This window comes from Dermacentor andersoni, chromosome 8 (assembly GCF_023375885.2).
Source record: "Dermacentor andersoni chromosome 8, qqDerAnde1_hic_scaffold, whole genome shotgun sequence".
NCBI classification, from domain to species: domain Eukaryota; kingdom Metazoa; phylum Arthropoda; class Arachnida; order Ixodida; family Ixodidae; genus Dermacentor; species Dermacentor andersoni.
Window position 1 is genome coordinate 131,114,598 of NC_092821.1, and position 13,313 is coordinate 131,127,910.

The following is a 13,313-nucleotide window of genomic DNA, read 5'->3' on the forward strand; positions in this document are numbered from 1 at the left end:
GCATCTTTTAGTCGCGCCAAAAGCTGCACTGAAGTGGCAATGGCCCAGCCAGTAACATCACTGCAAGCACACGCCAATTTTTCCCTTTCCTGAAACTTTCTCAACCTTGAAGGTATTTGTGAACTGATTTGCCACATTTAATGCTCCACACTTCTTCAAATCGTTCATTAATTCGGCCTCGCCTTGCAGTGTGCTACCTCATGTTTAACTCGTATGGTAGAGTGACCGCCCTCAGAAAGGCATTAGTTTCGGATTTGATATCTGGACGAGGATTAATTTTTTTAAATGTGAAGCTTTCCAAGAAATCCATATTGGATTTCCTTCGTAGCTTTGCGATACCACTGTCATGTATATACAATCTCCCTTTCATTTTATTTGTCTGCAGATAAGGGTCTTGATGATTCAACGAAAACTTGCGTTTCCTGTGACTACACGAGCGGACTGTACATGTCAACGCAATGTCAAAAAACCAGCAGTAACCTTTTTTAACACATCTTTTTTTATTTTTCACTGAATATGTACACAATAAGCTGGGATATGGTGTCAGTCAACAGCGGTCAAAACAGTTTGGTCAATTCAGAGTCAAACACTCTCTCAACAATGCACACAAATGAAAAAAAAAAAAAAAGACTCGCAGGGAAGAGAAATCCGTTTGTACGAGGTGATATGACAAAAAACTGTGGCAGAACATTTCTTGGCTGGGCGGGGGGATTATCACAACTTTTTTTTTTTCTCTTCGTATATATAGCACCCAAGGGTACAAAAACATCCAAGAAAGTTATGTCCATTCCTTGCTGCTTGAAAAGCTTAGAACACTGGCTGTGTTGGTGGGTAGCATTTTGTGGTTGGCATCAGTGTTGAGGAAACGCAGAAGCTGGTATGCTTAGTCCGAAAGCCAGCCCCTGTCCCGCAGGCATACCAAAACTTGCATGAAGTAAAAGAGTATGAAGTCCTTAGTTTGAAAGAATTCTGTCTGAGCTCCGTTCTCTCTAAAAGGGATGCTGAGGAAAAATGTTTGGTTAATCAAGGTTAATAAATCACACTTGTGCGACATTGGAAGTGTCAGTCTTATTGCGAGCAAAGTTTTGGCAAGTCGGAAACTAAGTGATAACAAAAGACTGGCTTTAAGTTCTCATGGTAGCTTCTCGTGGCGATAGATTTGACCAGCATCTGCTCGGGGCTAGATAAAACGTTATTAGCGACTAAGGATTACATTGAATTCTAACGGGACCGCAAGATTTGGCCAGAATCTGCTAATAATTTATCTACGAACAAGGACTGTGCTACATTATAACAGAACTGGAGACTCCAATTCAGTGCACTTCAAGAACTTCTTTGAAACAAATATTTCCCAAATGCTCAAAAATACTTTGAAATCCGTGATGCAATGCAAATACTGGCAATGTGGTGTATTCAACAAGAGATACTTTGCCCTTTATCTACGATGAACTTAACCGCTTTGCCAAATTAACGCTGAAACAAAACATTACCAGACTGAGCTACCATATTGCTGCCTTTTACTGTCCCTTTAAGAGGTCGCCTTTCTGAGATCCTTTTTAAATAACTAATTCCAGAGTCAGGTATTCAAATGCGTTTTGTACCGAAAACAGCAACCAACCCAAATAGAGTACCTGTTGAGATCCTGGCTACATTTACCTCTTGCAGCCCAGCGCTTAAAACGCCACCTTCGACATGATTCTCAGAATTTACTGATGCATGTTTTCCTTAACTGGTAAACTACTAACAACTGACAGAAAATTCAACCCGCAGTCAGCTAGGATCAAGCATGCACAATTGAAGTCTCAATGCATGAACAAAGCTGTTCTCCGCTCAATATGCCTCTGATCCATGCCCCCTTTGACGCAACAGCAGACATTCTTCCTTAACAATATGAAAACTTTTGGTTCCACAGATTTGAGATAGCCTGCGTGACAGGGGCATTACTGTAAAATTCTGAACAAGCATCACTATTTTTAAAAGTGACCCAGTCCAACCATTTCTGAAGGTCTGGAAAAATTTTCCTCCCACGATTCTGAATTTGTGTATGATCCCTTCACAACATTCCTTCAATTATCTTAATTGGGTGCTTGATCAGAATTCTGGAGTAATACCTTGTTCTCACCAGTGAGTGGCAACCTAAACACTGGTTCATGCAAACACCAGCCTTTTTCCTTTATGCATGCTGGAAAAAGGGATAGATATAGTTATCACCGAGTCGGGGGGAAAGACCATAATATCACTGCATCTTTGTGCGTGGTTGCAAAAGATGGCTTGAGATATAGTAAAAGATCAAAATGCGTTCAATGAGTGCATAAAGTGCTGAAATCGGCTGGCATGCTTGATTTTCCTCCTGTTGAACATGCACAACGTCGAGGACATCACAAGATAAGTTTAAGAGCTATGGCAGAAGCTCGCAAGAGTAGAAGCAGCAGCAAGTGTAAAGTGCCTTCGCATGATGAACTGTCGGCATGAGAATCTTGACACAAACTTTGAGTTTGGGGACTGATTATCAAGAACTCTACTGTGCTGTGGACCGCACTGAAAAGAAAAAAACATTTTAGAACTGTGCCATCTTGTGATGTTACTCAGATCTTTCTTTCAGCTTCTGCTGTAATCTCCCACAGTCAGTTTACCTTATGACAAGTGGCGCAAAGTGTTTTGTCAAGCTAGGGCCTGCCTGTCCCCCTTCTTGATCTTGAAGGCTGGGTATTCAATTTACAAACTGAAGTCAAGTCAATGGTGATGTGCATCTAGTCTGACAAACTTTCCTTATAAAAGCACCTGTGAACAGAATGTGTTAGGTCGACGACAACATTGTGTGATTAGTCTCTCAACTTTCTTTTAATCCTTTAAGTGTTTTATTATTTTGACCAAAAGTGACCTCATTTAGCATGTTTTTTTCTTTTTAAGGCTTATTTTCAAACTTCAATTCATCAAAAATGCTTCTAAAGGTTTCCCAACCAATTTGCTTAATGCTTTAAATGAGATAACCTCACTTTACCTCTTCATTATACAACATATATGCATTTGTCATCGCCACAAACGGTACAGATGCCAGCGTTACAAGTCTGCCAAAAGATGCAAAAAGCGCTCAATACCAAAAATGTGGTCTTTGAATGCCTAAGAAGTGCGGCCTTTATGTAGTAGAAAACAAGGACCGCAATAAACGCCTCCAGCGCTGACCAAATGGCTACCATCAATGTTGTAGAACATGAAGACTGAATCAACATGGCCTTCGAGGCACTGGAGAAGTGCCGACATCTATACAGTAAAACAAAAAAGGAGCAAAATAACAGCAGATTTTAAACTCTGGCACTGCAGCCGTCCATGTAGTAAGAAGAAAAACTAGGGGGACGTGCCGAGTTCATCCAAATCGATTTGAAAACAGGTTTACTGCCATTAACGAGCTGAGCTCATCCACAACCAAGTTAACTAGGACCACGTTGACAAGCTGAACTCGTCCAAACACTTAAGGGGTTAAAAAACGTGTATAATAAAACTGGTAACTGGACTTTCGAAATAGGCAGACGTATAACCTCAATAACGTGTGCTGTTGCAATTACGCCTAGAAGATATCACTGTCTATTGAATTTTGTTGTGTTCAATAACAGATCATCATGGCAAATTAATTGCCCAGCTGCTTCCTGATCCACTCCTCTCAGGTAATGCTGAGTTTTCAGTTTCAATAATGACTTTGATGATTTGAACAGTCGTAGCATTCAATGACATCTTTAGTTTAAAAAAAAATAGCTTAACCAAAGTTGAGGGTACAGTTCGGTCCACTGTTAAGGGGAACACTCGAATGTGCTGATCTTACATTGTTGGTGCACTGGCTGAAATTGCCACCTGAAGCTGTGTTAATTCACCACACAACTATGTAGAAAGGTGTCAGTGACATCAACCACAAGTAGTCTGCTGCAAAACTGAGCAATTGACACTCGCCAGAGAGAAAATTCACACGTGCTCTGTGCTCAAGTGTCCCATTTAACAGTGTACTACACTGCACACTACTGTATGGAGTGGCAAATATTCCCTGTCATTTGTAAAGTGTAACCTTCACGCTTTACTCTGTGCTCCCCAAAATGACAGACCTTTCCTATGGAAATTCTTATTATACTACTATTAATACTTAGTAGGCAACGCTGTATAGGTTATGCAAAGAGTGTCGTCAATCAAGTCTCTGCGCATTTCGCAGCAGTTGTATTTGATCTGCGATGCTTTCTACCAAACAAGTGGTACTCCATGTGTTAGACCTACAACCTGCTAATTTTGAGTTTTCGTCAAATCACACGAGTCAAACCTCGATACAAGGAACACTGGTATGACAAATTTTTGGATATAATGCTATAACTAAAAATTGTCTCAGTGCAATTACAGTGTAACAGATATCTGCTTATAACGAATATTGCATATACCGAAGATATTTTTTGTGTCAATGCAACTTAGTTATAATGAAATTCAACTGTAGTAGTACTTTTGCATCGTTATGCAGCTCGTATGCAATGCACTATGTTTTAGTCACCAGCATGAGTGGTGCGCCGTGGCTGCCGGTGGCATAAACATGCCACTTCATTCATTCGGTGGTTAATAGAGTCAGGTCTGCAATATCTTTCCCGTAATAATTGCATCACATGTTGCGACATAAAAGTATGACACTTAATTTTACGTTGATTGCATCACGCATAGCTGTGCCTTTTTCTTTTACACATGATGCACTATTTTTCGATCGCAAATGTCAACAGTGAGAGAAGCGTCGTCTTTAGCCTTTGCAGCGTTCCCTGCTATGTATGAAATAGAGTATAGGAACCTTATTAGGGAAATAAGATAATTAGTGGGGAATAAGGACACAGCTTGGGAACTTCGCGTTCAGTCAGTTTCTTCATCCACAGACGTCTTAGGTGCAACAGAAAAACAAATACTAAACAAGAACATTTCACACTTAACTGCTCAAAAGCAGGTCTCTGCAAAAGTGAATACAGCTGGCCGAGAACAAGGAGCCACATAAAGCGCAGCTACATCAACAAAACTAAGCAATGCTGCAGCGGAACAACACTCAACAACATGCTTTAGCACTAATTACAGCCTCTCAACTATACGGAAGAGTGCAACAAGACTCGACCAAACAACAACACACACACATCTGTGACGAGACCTTCTTCTGCGGCAGGCAACACTTTGCGGAAATGGTCTCGCGCGCCCGCAGCGTTGGCAAATGGCGGGAAAATGAAATGCAGCAAGCAGCGGCAGCTTGGCCATCGGCCGTTGTCGTAAATCACGGCCCTCAATCGCTCATCCTCTTTCGCACTGGTAAATGCACCTTCGGTAAGTAAGCAATGAAAAACTATAAACTCCGACATCCGCCACAGACAATCACTTTGATATGTGAGGAGCAAAAGGGAGTTGTAGAAGACACGCGCTTCCAGCATTGTATGTGCTTCAGAAATGCTTTTTGGCTTAGCTGGTATTTGCTCAAAGACATAAGTTAACCTTGCGATAACAAAGTTTTATCCAATACCAAAATATTTTCGCGATATCTGATATATGTTCTAAGCATATGTTCGCTACATGCAGATATCCACAGGAGACACTTTATGTTTACTATATCTGATAATTTGTTGTTATGTATGCGTTTATCATATCAAAGCTAGCTTGGCTTTAGATGTTGCTGAAACACCCCCCACACACACAGAAACATTGTCATTGATGTTTTTATTATTGTGTCCATCCTTTTGGTGCCAAATATGGCTTTCGGGTATGTGCTTATGGTTCCGGCACCAGCATATTCGAAGTTTTGCAGCAAAACTACAATAAAACATTGGAAGAAATGTCATTTGCAGATGCGGTTTTTAGTCCCAAGGCAAACCTTGGTGTTTGCCACTGCGACTAAGTGGTTACGGTGTTTTGCTGCCGAGTTCAAGGTCGTTGGTTTGATAACCGGCCACGGTGGCCATGTTGCCGAGGGGTAGAGTGCAAAAACACTAGCACATCGAGCATGCGCAAGCGTGTGCTCATTAACTCCTGTGCTATTCTGGCATGGTAAGCCTAATCATGGGATTCTAAGCTTAATTAATCAGCAACAACTGGGCTGTGAAATCCATTGAAGGTGGGACAGAGGACTTGGGTAAACTTCGAATGCTTCAGGTTTTTAAACATTCAGCTAAACAGAACTGCAGTGCGGTCTGCTATTAAAGGGCAGCTCTCAATTTGCTGGCGCTCTGGCTGCCGGAGATTGTACAAATGCCAGAGGGCCAAAATCGCGTGTGCTCTGTACTCGTCTGCCATTTAACACTATAGCGCTCTGTACATGAGGGCTTTTGCATTCTGCCTTTGTCTGAACATGGCTGCTGAAGTCAGGAAGTGAAGCTGCAACCTTGGCATGCTTGACATCAGAATGCCTTAGCCAGAATCACCGTGGTTAGTGGAAAAAGCTTCACAGATGAAACTGAGCTTTATGCGACAACTCAACTTGTGATGGAAAACCCAGAAATTTAAAATTCTGTAAGAACAGTTAACTTCCTTGCAGTGAAATATTATTCAACTTGTGCAGTCCTGAGGACAAGACATGGTACAGCTTGAAAGGTCTTGGATTAGAACAATTTAGACACTTGTGAATGTTGAAAAAAGAATAAGAAAGCTAATAAAGCTAAACGAGAAATCAGGACTGCACGGTGACCGACCATAAGAAGCACCAATGCTGGAAAACGCCAGACTTCTTTTCTACAGAGTGGTAGGTGAATGTCGTAGCACTATAGTAGAAGTGGGTTGCGACGGAGCCAAAGTACTCGTAAAATACATCACATCAAAGTCATGACTGTACTTCAACACAGACTGGACTAGAGGAAAATATGGGAAATAGGTGGGTACCTTTTATAATAAGAGTTCCTACTACCCAGTTCAGCTTACTGAATGACCACACATCCTCACGACACAGTCAAATGTGAGATGCAAAGAGGAAAAAAAAAATTGAGTCATAAACATGCTGCACACACTAATGAGACACTCAAACAAGACTGACTAGATGAAACATGATTTGCGCGATTGAAAACAGGAAGAAAACAAGTGCAGTATTGTACATCCAGCAGTGGTGGCTGTGTAGTGGATTGGAATGCATACAGGCGCAATGTACCATCTTCATCACGGTTAGCAGGAACATGGCAACGTCTGGCTTTCTGTATTAATAGCACACTCTATTGACCAGGCCCCAAAAATGTTGCACTGGGCACGAAGCATAAAACTGTAATTATCGTGTGAACTGCGTTGTCAGCGCTTTGACGCATCATCTGTGGTGGTCATAAACTGCACAAACCGCTCTCCGTGCGAAGTCTAAGAATTTCTGTAGACATGTTTACGCAACTTCTTGTATACTTATTTTTAACTCTTGCAGTCGGTCATACCTCGTAAGTTTCAATATTCTCTATCTGCATCAGAAAGCAAGCCTAGCAGATGACAAACGAGCATTTCAACAAGGTCGTGTGCGCGATAGCAGGATGTCCTCATCGCACAAGTGCTGGGACCTTGCACAGGGCCGTTAGAATGGCACAGATATTGCTCAAAGCTCCTGCGTTCATGTTAACTGTGATCAAGATAGCACCCAAGATGTTTTGAAGAACAAACGGAACACTTCAGTGCTCTGTAAGCCTCAAGACAGAAAAACAGTGCTAGAGACGGCGCAAATAGCGAGAAGAAATAAAATGGCGTCCACATGATTTGTCATTCATTTCGCCTCTAGTGCTGTTTTCCTGCCTCGGCATGAACAACCAGCTCGTCCAACTTCGGGTTCTAACTCCAGGAAGCTTGTCGACAACACCAGACTTTGTAAATCAAGACAGCCACGTGTGCTAGACAAATCCTGTTCATTCAATTTCTTGGTCGTACAGTCAATCAATCGCATGCCACCCACTCACAGTTGGATCTGAATACAAGCTCCCTCTTCAACATGGCGTACTTACCACTACACCACACTTTTGCACATAAAATGTGCCAGAGCTTAGGAAATTTTACAACAATGTAAGAATGCAGATTATTTGTTAATTTAGGCTGAAGGTGCAGTTTTGCAGCAATGCAGAGCATACTGCAGTCATGAAACCAATTTTTTTCTTCTCGAAATTGCTTTTTCTGACTGATAGGCTGCCTGCAATGGCCCTGAAAAATACTCAGTCCCAACTAAGGGCAACTAAAGAGACGTTCACAAACTGCTCGGTTTATCAATCAATGATCTTATCAGCTTATCAAAGAAACAAAACTTATCAAGAAGTTCATCTTAAAAAGAGTTTACGTCCTTCCAATTTGTGCAACGTTACAAGAAAAAATTAAACGCTAGTTTGCAGCTTTATTCGCTCACAGGTTCTGACTTGCACCAACGAGGCATCGACTGGGATCCAATCTATAGTCTTGGCATCGGCTTGCGTTTCGTTGGAGCTATCGACAAGCCTTCTTTCCAACTAATCTGTACAATGGCTGAAATGTCTGAGGAATTAGCACGTGCAGCTGCTGTGATATGGGGAATGGCAACATGTCGGAACACCCCACCGAGTTTCCTTAACCAAGCTCAACTCTCTTCGGCTGTCAGCAACGCACAGCAACAAGAGCTTGTGAAATGAAATTATTTCCTTTCCCAAGTTGTGGTCATTCTCTCTTTCTTTCCTTCATAATACATACAGCGAGATGCCAAGCGTGAAATCTCTTGCCTTCAGGTGCCGGAGCTTAAAAAAAGAAAGCGTCCGGAGCACAGGTTACATTGCAATGGTGTATTATATGCTTTGAAATGCCTGCAAGTCCACGCTCCACAATTTGGTCTCTCAAAATGTGTCAGAGGACCACGCCATGTGCAAGTGCTGTAAGTGACTTGATTGGGGAATACACCAGAGCAGATACAGATGGATGCAGACAAGCTGAATGCCTTTGTTATTATGGCAGTCTTAGCATAGCTGCCATTTCCAGTTTCGATAGGTAGGCAACATGAAAAGCTTAGCTGAAACTGTAATACGCAGCGTGTGCTTTTCAGACTGCTGTCTCTCAACTTTGTCCGGATGGCCCCTAACAAACAGTGTCGTATCTGCCAATACACGGCTGGCAAAGAAATTTGCTTCCTCCTGTAATCCTCCCAAGACTGGCGGTTCAACTTGTCCGCGCAGCTTCACGCTCCTCTGCCTCGCAAACACACTGCCGGAGATACCACCTTGCTCAATAAACCTCTCGCAGGCTTTCCAACCTTTCAGCTCAAAGGCCGTCGACATTCACATGCTGACTCTCACAAATTTAGTTTTCTCCTGCCCATGCAGCGCATAGTAGAGATTGGCACATTTACAACGGTGAGGGTCACGATGCAACAGGATCGTGCAGAAGCACTTCGCGAAGCAGCACACGAGATTTTGGGCCTTCTTCGGCTTTCTACATCGTCCGCACCCAAGCAATCTCGTTGACAAGCCGCCTTTGCCAAGCCTGCACCACAAACGTCGGCACACACGAACTCGTCGCGGTTGGGACAACACGCGGTGTGCGACGCGGCCATGCCTTGAAAGCTTTGCACGAAGGCCGGGGAAAGGACCTGAGCATGTGGAGGGGTGTGACAAGCGTGGCTTGGTGACCAGCTTTGCAGCTGGCTTGATGATGCCAACCAGCTTGGAATGATCACTCAGGTGTGCACGAGGTCGTTGCGTTTAGAGAGCACGTGCATGGCCTGGGACGGGGTCAGGAACGAGACACCCTGCTCCTCAAGCGCCGTGCCGCCCGTCACTACATCAGTGGCCCGCGCCGCACGGAGCGTTTCTTGTAGGATCCAGGCCACGGGGTGTGGCATGGTCAGCAGGATGCACGCCTCTTTCACCCTGCGTGATAGTTTACATGGTTGCTTTTATCTGCGTGCTTATTGTTATCTCATTGTACAATATGCAAATAGTCTCCTCATTCTTACGCTATCTCTCTCCCTGTCTCTTTCCTGCCCTCCCGGTGTTGATCAATGTTTAGGTGTCAACAGATGCAGCCGGACACTTACAGTGCAGTCAGCAGAAACTGCCTTACTTTTGTTCCAGTCATGTTAAAGTCGCATACACAACCAATAATACTGCTGCTACTAAATGAGAGTGGAAAATGAACAAACTGATGTAGGCAGATTTGTTACATCTTCTTTCAACTTTACTGCCAAGGACAACACAAGTATGTAAAGGGTTGGAGCAGGCAAAGGACAGCTCATTTTTGTTGGGCAGTAATGAACAACTTAAAATGTTGGAATGCACAACTTGCATATTTCAGACAACTTATATGCCCCTCTTTAACATGCTAAGGTTGAACCTTGCTATAACAGAGTCGCATCCTGCACAAAAATACCTTTGTTAAATCTAATATTTGTTAGTAAAGTCTACGCTTGTTACAACTGACCCACATACAACAGACCTTCGGATATAACGGACCATATTTCAACTTTAGCTTGCTCAACCTATTTTATGAATGCAACAAAGTTCGCTTTTAACGGACTGCACTACAACGGACTATCAGCTTATTAGTGGCAATTTTTTTCAAAATCGGGCATATAAACCATACTTTTGCTGTGTCGACATGGGCTGACAACTGACTTGCGAGGGTCAGTTGACAATCGCAGCTCAATATCGCACGCGCGCGAGGCAGGAAGACGGGGCGGAAGTGCACCGTCTTCTTTTGCACGTGAGGTAAGGGGGGAGGCAAGGGAAAGGGGGGTTCCGGTCTGGAAGCTGCTGCTTACGGCGCGCCCGTGTGGTTGCCATATCTTGAAAGTGATCTGCGATGTGGACAAAGTGTGTCCAGTGCCGGTAGCTCCGTATGCACTGTGCTTTCTACGTTTAGTTCGCATTGAAGCAAGAGACAGCACAAAGGTCGATTTGCTCGCTGCTACTGCCCCGCCTCCTCACTCCAGTGTTTTGACAGCGACTTTTCATGGTCATAGGGCGAGATGTGTTCATGTTTACTCGTGGGTGCGTGACACCGTGCTTTTTAATTTAGTTATGTAGTAAGCGAATGTTTACAACTTTATATGGCCAATGAAACTGCTATCCTTACTTCGCATAGCTGTCTACTAATATGCTATCGCAATCAATGTTTCACCTTTTGGGTGAAACTGTGACTTTTTTTGTTTGTTTTTTACTTTGGACATCACCACTCTCTCTTTGCAATAACGTTGTTAGACATAGTGGCCAAAGTTTTGGACTTTTTTGGACTTTTGGACTACGCACTTTGGATCAAATAGGCATTTTTTGTCGGATTATCAGGGTCCGTTGTAACGAGAGTCGACTGTACTATAAGCATAAATTCATTACACAGATTTTTTTTTTATCGGTGAGAAAAATTTTGATTTGGTGCTTTGTTATATCTAATAATTTGCTATACAGTCGACTTCTGTTATAAGAGCTAGTGAGCTACCTTTACTGTTTGAAAATATCCCTAGGGCGGGCCCGAAATAGGCATTCTCGATGAGAGATGACATGTGTTCAATGCATTTACTGTCCCCAAAGCTTTGCCGAGGCAGACACTGCCAGTTAAAGGGTCACAATTGGGTTGGACATCATAGGGGTCAGGCACATGCACGCTGACCGTTCAAGTTCTAATTATCCGGCGAACGCCAATTTTAGGACCAAAATAATGAACGTTTGGGCCCATAGAAACGCATGAGCACGAGCAGGGACATTCACTCAGGATCAAATTAAGAAAAAAGTTGGATTACCCAGGGTAGAATGAACAGAAGTCTACTGTATCAATGTTTGTTACAGCAAGACTCAGCTGTATTCATTACACGCTAAAATACCGGTGTGAACCTTTGAGATTTAGTTTGTTATAGTACCTGCGTTCGTTATATCAAGATAGGTTTGGCTTACCTTTGGCCAGAAACTATCACAATGCGAACTGAGTTAAAGAAACAGGATACAATCTGTCACAAAAGTGTAAATAAAGCTGGCTTTCTTAAAGAGCTACAGCCCCTAGCATTTATTGGTAGCTGTACCAATGCAAAACCTTACCGCAGGCCACCGCCAGAAACAAGCCCAGCACCAGAGTTCAGGAATGATGCACACCAGGAACGAGACTGGTGGCACTTGAGACTTTCATTGAAGACTTACACAGGCTGCTCTAGGGCATCGTTGTACTACTCACTCCTTGAAGTGGTTCTCCGGCTTCTGGGAGTAGGTGCTGAACAGGGGGAACAGGTTTCGGTTCATGTCGAAACTGAGCTGCATGGCACCCCCTTCACTGAAGAAGTTTTCCAGGATCAGCTGAAACATGTATGGATGAGATGAAGACATGAGTGACCTCTATCTGGCCCCAAGTAGAACCGGCTTGGTTTCAAACATTCTCTATCTGTCTGAAAATGCATATGCTCATTGGAAAGAACCATCTTCTGCAGTGTTTGTTGCACCACGCAAGGGAAGTGAGAGGTTAAAAAATGTATGTTTGCAGGTGCATAACGGAACTACAGATACATGTGTGGGCTGACATTTCGAAGACCCAAAGCTAAATACATTATTTATTTATTTGGTTGACAATGCACAACTGTAGTGCTGTTGGAGACAAAGGGTGACATCAACTTACTGAGTGAACGATGATGTCATCTTTTGTATTACCTTTTGAAGATTTGCATTCAAATTCACATAACAAACATACAAACGAACATGCGCATTGATGTCTTGAAAGACTAAATGCATCACTGATTTACTGATTTATTTGATTGAAACCATTGATATGGTGCTGTAGACAAAAGGTGAATTCAATGGTCACCTGAAGAAATATCTAGCACAACAAGATATAGTAGATTCACCACATGACGACATTAGGGAAAAGAAAGCAAAAAAAAAGGAAATAACATAGTGCATAAAGGTCAGCAAAACAGCATGTTCTTAACTAAATAAACAGGATTGAACTATCTTTTGCAACAGTAAACATTACAAAGAAGGATTCAAACAAAAATGTGTGTTAAAAATGGAAGCTAATGCATAATATACATCCGTGAAAAAGAGGAAACTGAATAGAGCAAAAGAGAGAAAAGAAAAACAACAAAAGACAGATACTTGCAAAACACTAGTATTTTGTTACTGCGCATGCAATGAAGCAAATCGATTGTAAGAAACAACTAAGCACAGTAAAATAAATACAACTTCAATTGCTTCCTAAAGCCTAAGAGGAGGGACACTGTATCCCTAGAGGGGCACTAAAGAGGAAAGTAAGTTGAACTGACTTATTCAATTACCCTCCTACAATACCGGGAAAACCAACTCTTACAAAAAGAGGAGGCTTGACACGCCAGAAAAGCATAAACAAAAGATGGGTGCTGATGCCATCTCGAAGATGACTGA

The 13,313-nt window shown here is 42.6% G+C and overlaps 1 protein-coding gene across 1 annotated transcript in view; it reads right to left on the reverse strand.

The window, feature by feature from the left end:
• Positions 1-476: 476 nt before the first annotated feature.
• Positions 477-13,313, reverse strand: part of Rint1 (RAD50 interactor 1) — a 29,158-nt gene continuing 16,321 nt past the window's right edge. The window contains exons 13-14 of the mRNA XM_050173583.2: positions 12,118-12,236; positions 477-9,827 (exon numbers count right to left, since the gene is read on the reverse strand). Coding sequence (XP_050029540.1) covers positions 9,635-9,827; positions 12,118-12,236 — 312 coding nt within the window. The 3' untranslated portion in view covers positions 477-9,634. The remainder of the gene's footprint in view (positions 9,828-12,117; positions 12,237-13,313) is intronic.